Below are 16,388 nucleotides of genomic sequence, written 5' to 3'. Positions count from 1 at the left end.
GCCTTGACAATAATCTGAATCAACCAATCAGACGGCAGTCAACCTGGGCTATTGTTTTCATGACGTGTTGGGTGTTGGAACTTAGGAGGTGAACATGAAAATAAAATTGAAAGATGATGATACATCTGAGAGAACATAACCACTGACAAGGTGTTGTATTTCATCAGATCAGGATTCCTAGATTCACAGAGGCACAGGACTCGTCTCAACTAGCCAAGATTTATAGACAGGCAACTGAATATTACATGAGGCAAGGAGATCCCTCCAGCACCCAGCGCCTCAACATTGCCACTCGCTGCCCCTCCTTCCTCCACCCACACCTCAGCTGTCTGAAGCCTCCTGAGTTCTATTTATAGAGGAATCTCTCGTCATGATGACAGCTGATGCCGCAACCAGCCCTGTCACTGTGAGACTCCTGGAGCAAATGAAAACCAGAAATGGATCACAGCTTTGTCACTTCTAGCAATCATGTGAAGAGGCTACAGAGTCATCTGAGTGGCTGCCTCTCCTCTTCTAACACATGACAGCCTTCATTGATTAAGGACTCCTCCCTTGGGACCAGGATGTCTGTCCATAGGTTGGGGCAGCAGCATGCAGCCCACCATGCCAGGACAAGGCGCTGTGCAGTGTGTACTGGAGGCCAGTGGCAGTGTTTGGCTGATAAATGAAACTCACTCACAAGACAAAATTTTGTGGTCAGAGAAAACAATAGATTTCTGTGTGTGCCTGAGTGTGTAACTGGCTCCAAATGGCAGCTGACCAGCCTTGATGGTGCTGAAACTTTCAGACAGCAGCCTGCCTGCCATTAAGCAAAATAATTGCAGGAACATGGACACACTTTCCAGCCACTGCTGCTCTGAGCTGCACATGTCGTTTTGTGAAACACAAACTAGCAGTGCACTGACAGGAGGGTGTCACCCTGGCCATGGCACCTTAGAGCCCTGAGTGGCCTGAGGAGGGTACCTATGCTGCTGGCTGGTGTGGTGGAGGTGAGGTACGGGTGTGAGTGGCATGCACACTGACCCAGCCCCGCAGCAGCTCCCGAGGGGCTGCTGCGGGTGAATCACGGCAACGAGGCATCACGGATACAAGAGTGATTTACTGAAATATCAATAAGTGATATTCACTGTGTGTTATTTTGAATAAAAAAATTCCTTTCCATTAACAAATTTTTTAGTTCAAGTGTTTACTTTTCAATTATTGCAATAAAAATTGGATATGGCTGATCTTGAGGAAAACTGTGAATGTAATTTCCTACAATCAACAATTTTGATTCTATGATTTCAGCTTCACAGTGACAATGTATTGTTGACTGTCTTACTAAATGAAATATGACTTTATAGCAAAGAAAGATATTGAGAGTATAATGGATATTTTAAGGCAAAATGTAATGGCCTTCCTCATACACAGTTCTTTACTCTTACAACATATTCAGCAAACTAAGTTGAGACATTTGAAGCACCTGCTACAAAGTGACACTCTCAGGAGGTGCCTCCGTGAATCTTCCCCTGTCCGGGTGTACATGTTTGTGTCACTCTAGGAGGTGTGGAGAGGGTGTGGGTGTGCCTGGCTCCTCCCTGGCAGTGCTGAGGCTCAGCTGAGTGTCTGCTTCTGTCATGTGAAAAAAGAGGCTTATCCATCCCTGGCTGTATATGACATAGCATGCACATAGAGTAACAAAAAGAGAGATCTGAACATATCCTGAATCACCGTGAGACACAAGATGTGCTTTGATCCTTACCACTACCTAGACCAATGTGAGGCTAATGAGTGGGCTGCCACCTGTGGGTCTGCGGATGAAGCAAGACTCCCTGGGGCTCACTGCATTGGCTGTGAATGTGGTGTGTTTAAGACCAACCTGAGAAGCCCCGGAGCACAACAGCCAAGCAAGATATATAAAATAGTAGAGCCCAAACATGATCCAAAACGAGAGGAGGAGCGAGAGAGGCAGTCAACAAAGAGAGGTGACGAGAACTCCAACTACGACACCGGGGGAAGGTGCCAGTAGGCATTGGCAGACCCCACAAGCCCGTACCTTGCTGGTGGCGAACAGCAGACCCACGCCCTCCATGCACACCTGCAGCAGCCCGCCCTCGCTGGTCTTCATGTCCTGCACCGGGAACTCCCCACCCAGCTCCACGCCGGGCAGGGCACCCACGCCCCGGGCCGCCGCCCTCTCCATGGACTCCTTGATGCAGTAGTACAGGTCCTTGCACTGAAACATTAATGGAACAGTTTATCCCCCAGCACTGAGAACCAACGCTACCAGATTTTTATTTTATTTTATTTTATTTATTTATTTTTTTACGTCTATGCCTATAGTGCCGGTAGGCCTGCTTGAGGGGCCTGGATGGTATTCGGCCCCAGCCCATCATGGCGCAGGCAAGTGTTTATAGTGGCGCCATCTTCTCTTATGCATCGTACGCATTACATTGTATTTTCCGGTTTCTGGCCCATAAATATTACAAAAAAGAGCATCAATAATTACTGATTTTAACAATAATTATAAATGCATATCGTTATCTTTGTGGGTGCAATAGTTTTTAGTCAGATATCAGCAAAAGCAATACACCAAGTACGACAATCTGGTAATGTTCCTGAGCACCCTTGCCAGACAGACTTCCTTACTCACTATTTTCGGTGCCAATAATGATCGAGATTCGAGATTCTACTACACTGCAATATTACAAAGTCCAGTTTATTCAATATCACTGTAAAATGTGATGATTAAAGTTCCTTATATCTTAACCCGGTAGCAGCAGGGATCATGTTTCTTAATGGTCCCTCTAAGCGAGAAAAATGAGAAACATCATAACTCACACAAACCATTTCATAATATATATCAAAGCATTTGTGACCAGTTTATGTATCATCTATTTTTTGGGGGTAAATATCGTGGCACAAATTTGGCCCGTCACTGCTACACGGTGAAGCCACAAATTTGGCCCGTCGCTGCTACACGGTGAAGCCACAAATTTGGCCCATCGCTGCTACACGGTGAAGCCACAAATTTGGCCCGTCGCTGCTACACGGTGAAGCCACAAATTTGGCCCGTCACTGCTACACGGTGAAGCCACAAATTTGGCCCGTCACTGCTACACGGTGAAGCCACAAATTTGGCCCGTCGCTGCTACACGGTGAAGCCACAAATTTGGCCCGTCACTGCTACACGGTGAAGCCACAAATTTGGCCCGTCGCTGCTACATGGTGAGGCCACAAATTTGGCCCATCGCTGCTACACGGTGAAGCCACAAATTTGGCCCGTCGCTGCTACACGGTGAAGCCACAAATTTGGCCCGTCACTGCTACCGGGTTAAGAATGCAGAGTCCAGTTGATCTATTCCTCATCAGTGAAAACACCTACCATGTACCGGTTCTTACACTGCAGTACAACAAAATCTAGTTCATCTTTCATCACTGAGAATGTTCATCATGGTGACCGTTTCTCATTTATGATAATTATGAGCTCTGTTACACTCTTCCTTCAACCTTTACCATGCTAATAACCTTAAACATTCCTTTTGCAACACTTTTGTCAATTTCTGCTTCCTACTTTATCATATATCCTGTCATTTTAAATTTATATGACTAGAGACTAAAATGGAGAGATAGGGTGCAAGAGTATGTCAGGGAGAGGGGTGAATGAAAGATCCTTGAGAAACTTTGAGCAGGCAAGGAGGGAGTGTCTGGATAGAGAGAGATGGAAACTCTTCTGCTGTGGCCATCCCCTGGTGGGAGATCCTAGGAGCAGGCGTCAAAGATGAATGAATGAAAAAGACCATGCTAAAACAATCCTTCCTCACACACACACACACATAAAACTTGCTCATTCACAACTAATACATCCTTTTCTATCCTTTCAATTCATTCACCTTTCACAACACACTATGCCATGCTCTCCTCCTAAAGAAACCAATACAAATGTCCACAAACAACAAAAACCTAAGACAAATATTCAATAACTTCAACAACAGACGCCAGATTTACTTTTTTGGTGTAGTACTTGTGCAGCTGAGTCTGGCCTCCGTTACGGCGCCACAAGCAGAGAACTTTATTCTTGGGGGAGTAGGTCATGTTGACGAGCCGCTCAAACCACCAGCGCTCCACGATGATGCCACTCACGGACCGCAGGATGAGCCCGTCGTCCCTCACCTCCAGGAACAGAAGGTCACCTGGAACACAGAGACCACAGTGGTAGGGGGAGGAAGTGAAGGCTACAGCTGAAAGGAGACAAGTTAGACTAAGAGAGTTGGAAAGTTTTGTTTAGTCGGCGCAACATCTGTGGTCATATGCCGGAGAGAGAGAGAAGGGGAAATTCACCTGTGCCACTAATGGGCTGGGTCACCAAAAAGACCCCTCAGGATAGCCTACGGGCACTATAGACAGTACCCTAAAAAAATAAGTTAATCATGTGTGTGTCGTCCCTTCCACTGACCTGATGCGTCCGTGCCTGAGTGGACCGTGAAGCTCTGCCGGTGCATTTGGCGTGACCCGAGAGGCCGGAGGTCAATATCGTTCCCGTGCTGAAAGAACAACAAATCAGTACTGTTATCACCATGAACTTTGTCCTCACCATTCCTCAGTATAACAATGACAGGGGGGGAAAAATGGGTTATCAACACTCTTAGCGATATAAAGTATTTTCTGTATGAAGTAAAAGTACGAGAGGACTTATAAGCGTCACACAAATGGATTTTCTGCATAATATTAAAGAAAAGGAAGTCAGTTATGTGTGTAAACTACCACTAATTGATCTCCAGAACAAATGTATTAAAGAGACTGTTCATATGACCTATCTCTAACCCAATCATATATATTAACCATTGCAAGTCCATCTCCAAAACTTATATATTAACGAAATCATCCATACAACTGAACACACACCCAGTCATCTATACAACTCACAAGTCCATCTCCAAAACTTATATATTAACAAAATCATCCATACAACTGAACACACACCCAGTCATCTATACAACTCACAAGTCCATCTCCAAAACTTATATATTAACGAAATCATCCATACAACTGAACACACACCTAGGCATCTATACAACTCACAAATCCATCCCCAAAACAAATAAATTAAAGAGATCATCTACATAACCAATCACAGAGTAACTAAAAACCCTCTGAAGTCAAGTAGAGAAACAGAAACAGAGTACTAGCAACCCCCTTGACTGTAAAAAACAATAATACAAATAAATAAATAAATAAAAGGAGACAAACACGGAGAAAGGCAAGTCTTAGGAAGGGCCGGCTCTCGCACTCACCAAGTTGTTGATCTGGTCCAGCAGCTCATTCACCTCCTGGCTGTACACGAGGCCGATGTGGGACTTGCCGAGGAGGCGCCGAATCTTGCGCTTGATTTCCTCCTTCCTGGCGTTGACCATCACCATGAAGGCCACCATGTTGTAGAGCATCGTGGACAGCAGTCGGTCCTCCTCGTGCTCCAGACGCTTACGCTCGGACTCACTCAGACTGTTGTACCTTGGGGGCCAGACGACAGAATGATGTTTAAGTTATGGAAGATCATATGACTTTCTTAACTGTATTACGGTATGGGAACACAGTTATTTTTGTTTATTTTTATTTTTACAGCAGAGGAAACAGCTCAAGGGGAAGAAAAAGAAACAATAATGAAAAAAAAGCCAGCTACTAACTGTTCCTACGAAAGAGTTAAGAGGAGTGGCCGAAGGATAGGTCAATTTCGGGAGTTTGTTAGTTAGGAAGTTAGAGAATGGTTGAAAATAATGTAACTTTCCAAAGAAGAATGTTATGGTATGGGAACAGAAAGGATTAGATTGAGATAGAAAACAGTTGAAGAAAGATCCAAAACAAGTTTCCAAATCAAGAATATTATGGTATGGGAAAAGAAAGGGTTAGAATGAGATAGAAAACAGTTGGAGAAAGATAATATAACTTTCCAAATCAAGAATATTATGGTATGGGAAAAGAAAGGGTTAGAATGAGATAGAAAACAGTTGGAGAAAGATAATATAACTTTCCAAATCAAGAATATTATGGTATGGGAAAAGCAAGGGTTAGAATGGGTTAGAAAATAGTTAAAGAAAGATACAAAACAACTTTCCAAATCAAGAATATTATGGTATGGGAATAGAAAGGATTAGAATGAGATAGAAAACAGTTGAAGAAAGATACAAAACAACTTTCCAAATCAAGAATATTATGGTATGGGAAAAGAAAGGGTTAGAATAGGTTAGAAAATAGTTAAAGAAAGATACAAAACAACTTTCAAAATCAAGAATATTATGGTATGGGAAAAGAAAGGGTTAGAATAGGTTAGAAAATAGTTAAAGAAAGATACAAAACAACTTTCAAAATCAAAGAAAGATACAAAACAACTTTCAAAATCAAGAATATTATGGTATGGGAAAAGAAAGGGTTAGAATGAGATAGAAAACAGTTGGAGAAAGATACAAAACAACTTTCAAAATCAAGAATATTATGGTATGGGAACAGAAAGGGTTAGAATAGGTTAGAAAACAGTTGAAGAAAGATACAAAACAACTTTCAAAATCAAGAATATTATGGTATGGGAATAGAAAGGGTTAGAATGAGATAGAAAACAGTTGAAGAAAGATACAAAACAACTTTCCAAATCAAGAATATTATGGTATGGGAAAAGAAAGGGTTAGAATGAGATAGAAAACAGTTGAAGAAAGATCCAAAACAACTTTCCAAATCAAGAATATTATGGTATGGGAACAGAAAGGATTAGAATGAGATAGAAAACAGTTAAAGAAAGATACAAAACAACTTTCCAAATCAAGAATATTATGGTATGGGAATAGAAAGGGTTAGAATGGGTTACAAAATAGTTAAAGAAAGATCCAAAACAACTTTCCAAATCAAGAATATTATGGTATGGAAGGAACGGAGTTAGAAAATAGCAAAAGAAAACAAGCAGCTATGAATTCTACGGTAAATTGCGATGTGATGATATTGGTTTACTGTACTTACGGAGGCTGATGATCACAAATAATGTCAAAATAATGCAAAAATACAGTCTTTCTAAACAACAATATTGATAAAAAAAGCTTGAATGTTCATGAGTTCAAAAGGAAACTAAATAAAGAGTACAAATGTTGCCTTACACTTGACGTCAACTCCTACATATTAGTTAGGCAGACAACACAATGAAGCAAACACACATATATAGCCTTCCCTGTGACACCCTGGACCCCACGCCTCCCTCCCTCACCTCTCCATCATCTCGCTCGGCCCCTGGTCCATCCCCACCATGAGCCTTCTCTGTGACACCCTGGACCCCACGCCTCCCTCCCTCACCTCTCCATCATCTCACTTGGCCCCTGGTCCATCCCCACCATGAGCCTTCCCTGTGACACCCTGGACCCCACGCCTCCCTCCCTCACCTCTCCATCATCTCGCTCGGCCCCTGGTCCATCCCCACCATGAGCCTTCCCTGTGACACCCTGGACCCCACGCCTCCCTCCCTCACCTCTCCATCATCTCGCTCAGCCCCTGGTCCATCCCCACCATGAGCCTTCCCTGTGACACCCTGGACCCCACGCCTCCCTCCCTCACCTCTCCATCATCTCGCTCGGCCCCTGGTCCATCCCCACCATGAGCCTTCTCTGTGACACCCTGGACCCCACATCTTCCCTCACCTCTCCATCATCTCGCTTGGCCCCTGGTCCATCCCCACCATGTCCCGCTCCTGGGCCACGGCGTCCAGGAAGCAGTCCTCCCAAAACTGCATCTGATCCCACAGCGGAGAGCGGTCCTTGCCGATCAGACCTGCGGAGCGTGAATAACATGGATTAAAATGACGCCTAGAAAATGGATGTGTAATAAAAAGTAGGGCTGAAGAAAAAGAGCAGGAAGGAAAAGAAAGCAGGAGGAAAGGGAGGGAAGATAAAAATGGAAAAGAGGAAGAGGAAAAAGGAGGAGGTGGAAGATTAAAGAGGAAAAGTGGAAGTGAAAGAAGGAAAGGAGGAGAAAGAAAGGAGAAGGAAAAGGGGAAGGAAGAGGATGAGTTAAGGAATGGGGAACAGAATGAGGTAGAAGAAAAGGAAGAAAAACAAGAAGAACAAGAAAAACAAGAAAAAAGAACATGAACAAGAACAAAAGAAGAACAAAGAGAAGAAGAAAATGAAAAAGAACAAGAAAAACAAGAAAAACAAAGACAAAAGGACAAGGAATATTACAAATGGTTCCCGCCACGCACCTTCAAAAAGATACGTTCTGCCGGAGTCTGGCGAGGGCGTGGTGGAGGTGGGGATCATGTTGCCGGCGTGGTACCTGAAGCCCGTCGAGAGGGAGGACTTGCTCGACCACATGCTGGACGTTCTCTTGGAGCCACGCGGGAACTGTGGGAGGAAGACGAGAGCTTAGAACATCACAAACCCAACCATCTATGTGAACTGCAGTAAGGGGCTTTCGGCCGTATTTTAAGACACCATCGCTTTTCACATCACCTATTTCTAAAGGTCAAAGAGGGGAGCAATCTGGTTTTCATGAGTGTTTTTTAAGGTTCATGGCACAGAAGAAGGGTCAAACTACCACCAGGGTCATAAAACTACCCCTGGAAAGGCCTACAGCTCCTATGAAAGCCATGTCAAATATGTAAACTTGGGCGATGAAATGTTTTAAAATATGACCCTTTGGAACAACACAAACCCAATCATCTATGTAAACTATAGAGTCAACTTAGTCTTCAATCCCTGCTAATGAGACTCACGTTGCCTTGCTCTATCTCCGAGTCGGACACGGTGGAGCGGAAGGACTGGTGGGAGAGTCTCTGCCGCTGGAAGGCCGGATTGGTTATGATGGAGCCGGTGTCACTGGCGCCACACGAAGGAGGCCCCTCAGACCCTTGCAAGGTGTCCCCGGCCTCAGACTCCTGGAGGGGCGAGAAGAAGAGAAGGGAAGAGGAGGGAAAAGAACATTAAAGACAAAAAACAAAGATAAAAATGAACTGCAACAAAGAAACACAGAGACAAGAGAAGGTAAAACAAGAAAAATAATTATGAGAGACAGAAAACGAGGTCAAATGAAGGTCATATTTAAGCCGTAACTCCCTCTCCTCACCTGGGACTGCAGCTTGGAGAGGAGGACATGTCTCTTCTGCACCAAGAGGTCTCGCAGGACGTCTGAGGTGGCCGACTCAGGACCCTCAGCATCTGGGGACCTCAGGGGGTCATGCACCACCCGCGGCCCAGACGAGAGGAAGGGGCTGTCTGCAGGGGCCAAAGAAGGGGTGGAAGGGGTTAATATAGAAGAAGACAAAGAAGAAGACAAAAAAGAACAAAAACAAGAATACAGACATCCTTTGAACCCTGGTAGTAAGAAATCAACATAACTTCTGACTATTTTTTTATTTTTTATTTTTTATCTTTTTATTATTTTTTTATAGCAAAGGAGACAGCTCAAGGGCACACAAAAAAGGAAACAATAAAAAAAAAGCCCGCTACTCGCTGCTCCTGTAAAGAATCTGAAGAGGTGGGCGAAAGAGCAGTGAAGACTCCAAGCGCTCACCTGACTGAGAGGACTTCCGGGAGCAGTCAGAACTCTCATAGGGTGGCTGAGGGGAGTGTGGGGGCAAGGGGGAGCCTCGAGGACTGCCTGGCGACCGAAGGTTCTCGAGGCTGCCCAAGGGACTGGAAGACTGCAAGGCGATAAAAATGACCGTTAATATGTGAGTGAATATGTGACTGAGCTGATGGTGCTTCATTGCTACAGCGAAGGCTCTCCTGGTTAATTTATGCTATAAGTTTCTGGATATCATGTGTTTGAAAATGATCTGAAAATTCCCAAAAATTCCCAAAATTCCCAGAAACTTCCCTGGAACTTTATTTTTCCGGGATCTTTCCAACCCTTTGCAAACCTAGTGAGGAGGACCCCTGGAGGAGCACCCACCTGGGACAGGGCCGAGGACCCGCCCCCCGACATCTCCAAGACGTGGGGGTCGTTGAGGTCGCGGCTCCAGTAGTGGGTGTGGGAGATCTCCAGCGCCTGCAGGGCCGAGGAGGTGCCGCCGCCCCCGAAGTTGTTGTACGTCACCTCCAGGCCGGCCACCACCGCGTTGATCAGCTTCAGCATCCCCTTCCATACTGGCTTCTTGACGCACTGGAACGACACATTTTCTTTTTCTTTCTTTTTTTTTTACCACAAAGGAGACAGCTCAAAGGCACAAAAAAAGGAAACAATAATAAAAAAAGCCCGCTACTCGCTGCTCCTAAAAAAAAAAAAAGAAGTGGTGGCCGAAAGAGAGGTCAATTTCGGGATGACGCTAAACAATAAAAAAATATATGAGACGTAGCAAATTATAACCAAAGCCACTGAATGACACGCTACCAAAGCCAATCCAACCCCATGAGGGAAAATAAGAAAAACGAAGAAAAAAAGATGAAAAAGAAGAAAAATAAAAAGAAGACGAGGAAACAAAAGAAGAAGAAACATAAGAAAAAGAATAAACAGAAAAAGAGGAAGAGGAAAATTATGTCAGCTCAAGAAGAAGAAAAAGGATAAGAAGAAACAAAAGAAGAAGAAATATAAGAAAAAGAAGAAACAGAAGAAGAGGAAGAAGAGGAAGATTAGGTCAACTCAAGAGGAAGAAAAAGGAGAAAAAGAAACAAAATAAAAAGAAACATAATAATAATAATAATAATAATAATAATAATAATAATAACAACAACAAGATTACGTCAACTCAAGAAGAAGAAAAAGGAGAAGAAAAAAACAAATAAGAAAAAAACAGAGGAAAAAGAAATACGTCAACTCACAACGTCGCTGATATGGTCATCCGGTCCGATCTTCCTCTCCAGGGTGCGGTTGAGTCCGGACACCACCAGCATGCGGTAGCTCTCGTCCTCCATCAACTTCCTCACCCGGTTGAGCTTGAGCCACCCGATGCCCTCGCCCTCAATCACCTGAGTCAGCACCTGTGAAGCAACATAGCAGGTGAGACACAAGTAGACAGGAACACATGTTAACTTTTTTTTTTTTGCATTGCAGGAAACAGCTCAAGGGCAAAAAAAAAGGAAAAAATAATGAAAAAAATGCTCCCTTACTCACTGTTCCCTCAAAAGAGTCAAGAGGAGTGGCCGAAAGAGAGGTCAAACTGTACTTTCTCACACATCTACCTTCCTATTTACGCTTGATCATTTCTATCGATAACTATTTCCCTGACTCTACACTCACGTCTTTGAGGAAGGCTTGGTTCTCCGAGGCCGAGGTGGTCCGCTGCTCCATGGTGGCAATCTTGTTGAGCTCCGCCCTGCGCTGCGCCGAGACGGAGTGGCGGATCAGCGATGACTTCTCCACCAGACCCTTACGACCTGCAACGTGGCCATAGGATCTTAACTCCAAGGTTCTTTGTGTAGTGGTGGGTCATATTAATGCATAGTTCTTATCATGCTACCCAGATTGCTTTAGTGATGAGCTTCTTGGTAAAATGTTGTGAGTTGTATTCTCCTATGTAAACAACTAGAGGTTTTTGTAACAATGTCTGTGGAAATGCTCTACAAATTATCAAAGGAAATATTAGATTGTGTTTAGTACTAGTCTGTTTTTAACCCGGTAGCAGCAACGGGGCAAATTTGGGGCTTTACCGTATATCAGCAACGGGCCAAATTTTTGCCATGATATAAACCCCCCCCAAACTAGATGATGCATAAAATGATCACAAATGAGTTGATGTATATTAAGAAATGGTTTGTGTGGGTGATGATTTTTTCTCGTTATTCTCGCCTTTAAGAAACATGATCCCCGCAGCTACCGGGTTAAAAACTGTATATGTAAGCAATAAGAGAAGATAACCTCGTCAAACTTCATTACGTTCAAATAATCAGACTCAAATGACAGACTCAACCATGCAGCACTACACATTCGTTGACTTGTAAACTGTGGAACCACGAAATAATGTATACATAATTGAAATCATAACGCAAGTATCACAGTAATAAATGGTCAATGCAACAGATAATGCAGCGCACTATATGTACAGGAGGTGTTGGCTGGAGGCGGCAGAGACAAAACCAACTTCAAACTGAGAAATGTAGCAGACTGACAAGGAACAGCGCCTTCACTGATCCTGTAAACATGTTAAAATGCACTCTGAAATAAAAGAACTTGAGTACCAGAAGCAGGAACAACCTTCAGACAAAAATTAGTGATGCAGGAAGTGACAGTTAAGCAAGAGTCAAGAGCGTCAACTCTTATAGTCAAGGAGAGTATGAGGAAATAATTTTCAGATACATATCCTTGATGGTACTGAACTAGGCTCTTTATAACTTATTATTTCCCTTTTCTTCTTCAGCTTTCCTGTGTTTCCCTTCCACTGAGTCTTTCTCCACACTGGTCATCCTCCCTGTGGGCTGCTCTCTCTGCAGTGCGTGGGTGACTTTAACAACAAAAATGATGCCACTGGAATCTTGTTTGTCTTGTACAATTTGACGAGTCTAAATAAAAAATGACAAAGTGTATGTGAACCATAGCATGTCACCCACAGTCACTATAACATAACATAATCAGAGAAGTGCATTCTTCAACAGTATGTATAAACGAGTCATACATGAATGCAGTGAATACCACGGGCAAGTCAGCACCCACAAGGTGCGTGTACTTTCCTTCCGGTGTTTAAGGTGACAAATCTTTACTATTTAATCTTAAAATTTACAAATATTTATGACTACTTTGTTACAGTACTGCATAAGATAAATAGGAATATAGTACTTTTAGTATCACAGCCATGATGAGCACTTTGACTTCTGTTACTATAAAATTATACAGTTCTCTGGGAAAAGAAAGGAGGGCTACGTCTCCTCTGTCAGAACTACTTCCACTTCTGCAAACACCACACTCCTGTCATCATGGATCACCAGCAACCAGACACGAGGTAACAATATTAGACTATCACAGGGTTTTTAGAGTAACAGTAACAGCAGTTCACGTGGTGTGGGGTGGTGGATCACTCGTGTGGGCAACAGTGTGGTGTACTGATCCTGTGGCGAGTGTGGAGTCAAAAATTATGTGGTGTAGTTGTGAGAGGATGTTGAATGAAGAATGTATGATGTTCTAAGAGCGTTCTAAAGAGAGTATTATGTTGTCACCATTGCCAGATTGTCATACTCAAAGCATAGTATTTACAGATTTCTAACACCTAACTATTGCCAAGAAACATCAGGAATTAACTATTTTAACAATATTTATAAGTGAATCTCCTTATTGGGGTCCACGAGACAGTTTTTGGGTCGGAAGTCGGTAAATATAAGAGGCTGAGTGAGACAATCTAGTAATGTTATATGTTGTCCTAAATGAGTAATGTGAAGAGAGTGTGGGTAGTGACTATGATGTGACCTCGTATACCATGAGGAGTGTGACGGTGTGGCTATCTAAGGTACTGATTTGGGTGGTGTGGATGGGTGGTGGTGGTGGGCCTCAACCAGTGTCAGTGGCAGGCTGGTGTGCTGTGGGCCCCATGGAGTGGTGGTGGACCTCTGGGTGGTGGTGTGGGTGGCAGCCGTCAGTGGTGGTGTCGGTGGTGTAGGTGGTGGAGGTAGGGGTGGTGGGGGCCTACCTTTGGGGAAGGGTCCGAAAGGCTGCGCCCTGTCCCTGCTCCTCACGTTGCTCACCCCAAGGCTGGAGGGGCTCACACTGCGGCTCCCGGGACCACGAGCACCTGCCAGCCAACAGGTTTGCTCTGCGTCCATCATGTGCCACACACAGACGCACGCCACTCCCGCACACCCTTGCTCTATACTCTAGCTTAATATAGTCCATGAGCAGCTTTACAGAGCACTTTACTCTATATTTAAGGAGTGACTGTAAATCTAGTAGTGAATATAAATCTAATTAATGCCTCTATTGGCTAATCCACTGCAATGTGATTAATAAAATACTTGAAATACATCTTAGTAATCTGATTCTTGCTTTACTCATTACAAGACACACTTAGCTAATATCTTAAGTACTATTCCATTAAGCAGATGTACATCCAGGCTGGTCATCACTCATCAACTGACAGCTAACAGTACATCTAAAAGCTATGAAAAAAATCCTACTGCTTCACATTTTCATCATTTGTCAAAAGGGATTTCTTTGGTCAAAAGGTTACCAAAAGTTGATAGGAGGAAGAAAACACACAGAACATGCAGCGGAAAACAATTCATGCAGGAAGTGGATGCAGGAACACTTTGCTTGGGCGTCACAGCTGTGTTACTGAAGCACGACAAACCCCAAACCCGGAAGTTCAAGCACGCACAGCAGCACAGGATGATACATGGGCTGGTATTACAAGACACTCTGCCTTCTCACATCAGCTATATCTAAAGGTCAAAGGGGGGATCCATCAGGTTCTAATGAGTGTTTTTTTATGCTGAGGGTACGGAGGAAGGATGAAACTACCACCAGGGTCATAAAACTACCCCTGGAAATGCCCACAACTCCTATGAAAGCCTTGTCAAATATGTGTTCTTGGGCAGAGAAATGTCTCCTAATACAACCCTTGTAGTGATGCAATACCTTCAGAGGCTAAAAGTTATGAATGAACACACTTAGCAAGCTCTTCTATTGATCTTACCATGATATTAAAGTAACTTATTAGAGGGTTAAGCACCATTTCATCACCTTCCATTCTCATCACCACCCACCACCATGAGGCTTTGTGGCCCGGACAGCTAAAAGGCGTATGTAAAAATGCTTAGAAGCGGAACCTTGGAAACAAAACAGCAGGAGAGGAAAAGCCCCCACCTTCTCGAGACCCGACACAATGTTAACGAAACTCACGAAACGGAGAACGGCCGAATCTCCCGAGGCTGGGCGAGGGGGAGGGCGGGACACCCAACGCATGGCCATTCTCCACTAAAAGTTTCGTTGATGCCTCGTGTTACCAGTGTGTTGCCGAGACAGACACTACACACTACCCGACACACACTACCACCACACTCAAAGGTGACATCAGAGTCCTTACAGGAAATCTTTACTGGTGTTGCAATGTGACAGAAAATTACCCTTTTTGCCAACAGTTTACACAAATATTACTCAAAAGAGGGAAGCACAATATCAAAAATTTGCCCAGATGATTTGAAAACTAATCCAAAAGAGTTATCTACTTCACCATTACTAGGATTCATTGTTGGTTAAGAAGTTGTCTGTATTGAACTTTTACCTCTAAACTGTAATGAAAAAATTGCATGAAAGCCCAACTCAGAGTGCAAAATAACACTTAGCATTTACAGGAATATACTTATGCACACTGAAGCAACCAAATACACAGTGACTACTCTACCTCAAAAGGGTCATGCACTATATACTGGTACAAAAAACTATCGCAAAAAACTGGCAATGATCTCGTATGTACAAAAATCTCTCGTTACTCTCACGAAAAAGAAACTGAACTCCTCTATCCTATCCACCTGCTTATCCCCTACCAGAACAAGACAGACAAACACATCGTACTCACCAAAGATATCACTGAACAGACTTGTGGTTTGTTGGGCGAAGTCATTCAGCTCGGAACTGACGTTTGAGAGGAAGTCCCGGGAGGAGGAGGAGGTCATGGTTGGGGAGCGAGCGCCCGAACTACTGGCACTGCTTGGTCTGCGGTGGCCAACACTCCCCATGCCCGCGCTGCTCTCGTCCCCGTAGCCGATACTCGGAGTGCTGCTGCGGAAGCTCCCCCCGTTGGTTCCGACAATGCTGCTGCCTGGAACGTGGAGCAACAATGAAATGTATGATGTTAATGATGTTACAAATTTATTAACCCATGCTGTCATTTATTAGGATGAAGAACACCAATGAACTGTATGATGTTTAGTGAGTTAGAGCTTCATATCACCAGGCTGTCATGTGTTAGGATGAGGGGAACCAATGAACTGTACAGTGTTAAGAGTGTTTCAGCTTCATATCACCAGGTTGTAACAAATTAGGATGATGAGAACCAGGGAATTGTATGATGTTTACGGTGATAGAGCTTCATATACCCAGGCTGTCATTTATTAGGGTGAGGAGAACCAGGGGACTGTACAATGTTAACCCGGTAGCAGCGACGGGCCAAATTTGTGGCTTTACCGTGTACCAGCGACAGGCCAAATTTTTGCCGTGATATAAACCCCCCAAAACAGATGATGTTTAAACTGATCACAAATGCGTTGATATATATTATGAAATGGTTTGTGTGAGTGATGATTTTTTCTCCTTTTTCTCGCTTAGAGGGGCCTTTAAGAAACATGATCCCCGCGGCTACCGGGTTAAGAGTGTTGCAGATTTATATACCCAGGCTGTCATTTATTAGGATGAGGAGAACCAGGGAACTGTACAGTGTTTAGAGTGTTACAGCTTCATATCACCACATGACAACACAACATCAGACTCTCCACACACTTGCCCGTGACTGACAAATA

General features: G+C 43.8%; 1 protein-coding gene across 32 annotated transcripts in view; it reads right to left on the bottom strand.

Moving 5' to 3' along the window:
- LOC126996183 (MAP kinase-activating death domain protein-like) overlaps nucleotides 1–16,388 on the bottom strand; it is a 116,815-nt gene that overhangs the window by 16,081 nt on the left and 84,346 nt on the right. For 29 of the 32 annotated variants that reach the window (XR_007751054.1, XM_050856457.1, XM_050856455.1 and 26 more), the window contains 15 exons: nucleotides 15,449–15,691; nucleotides 14,773–14,847; nucleotides 13,565–13,666; nucleotides 11,188–11,324; nucleotides 10,770–10,928; nucleotides 9,904–10,113; nucleotides 9,523–9,652; nucleotides 9,076–9,224; nucleotides 8,726–8,887; nucleotides 8,213–8,354; nucleotides 7,653–7,782; nucleotides 5,274–5,490; nucleotides 4,436–4,523; nucleotides 3,988–4,172; nucleotides 2,036–2,215 (listed from right to left, as the gene is read on the bottom strand). Coding sequence is in view for 31 of the 32 variants with exons in the window: in XM_050856457.1 (XP_050712414.1) it covers nucleotides 2,036–2,215; nucleotides 3,988–4,172; nucleotides 4,436–4,523; nucleotides 5,274–5,490; nucleotides 7,653–7,782; nucleotides 8,213–8,354; nucleotides 8,726–8,887; nucleotides 9,076–9,224; nucleotides 9,523–9,652; nucleotides 9,904–10,113; nucleotides 10,770–10,928; nucleotides 11,188–11,324; nucleotides 13,565–13,666; nucleotides 14,773–14,847; nucleotides 15,449–15,691 (2,309 nt within the window). In the remaining variant the exon portion in view is untranslated. The remainder of the gene's footprint in view (nucleotides 1–2,035; nucleotides 2,216–3,987; nucleotides 4,173–4,435; nucleotides 4,524–5,273; nucleotides 5,491–7,652; nucleotides 7,783–8,212; nucleotides 8,355–8,725; nucleotides 8,888–9,075; nucleotides 9,225–9,522; nucleotides 9,653–9,903; nucleotides 10,114–10,769; nucleotides 10,929–11,187; nucleotides 11,325–13,564; nucleotides 13,667–14,772; nucleotides 14,848–15,448; nucleotides 15,692–16,388) is intronic. The other 3 variants (XM_050856479.1, XM_050856470.1, XM_050856482.1) reach the window with 3 other exon arrangements.

Source organism: Eriocheir sinensis, chromosome 9, assembly GCF_024679095.1.
Source record: "Eriocheir sinensis breed Jianghai 21 chromosome 9, ASM2467909v1, whole genome shotgun sequence".
Taxonomy (NCBI): Eukaryota; Metazoa; Arthropoda; class Malacostraca; order Decapoda; family Varunidae; genus Eriocheir; species Eriocheir sinensis.
This window is presented reverse-complemented; position numbering and strand designations above follow the sequence as displayed.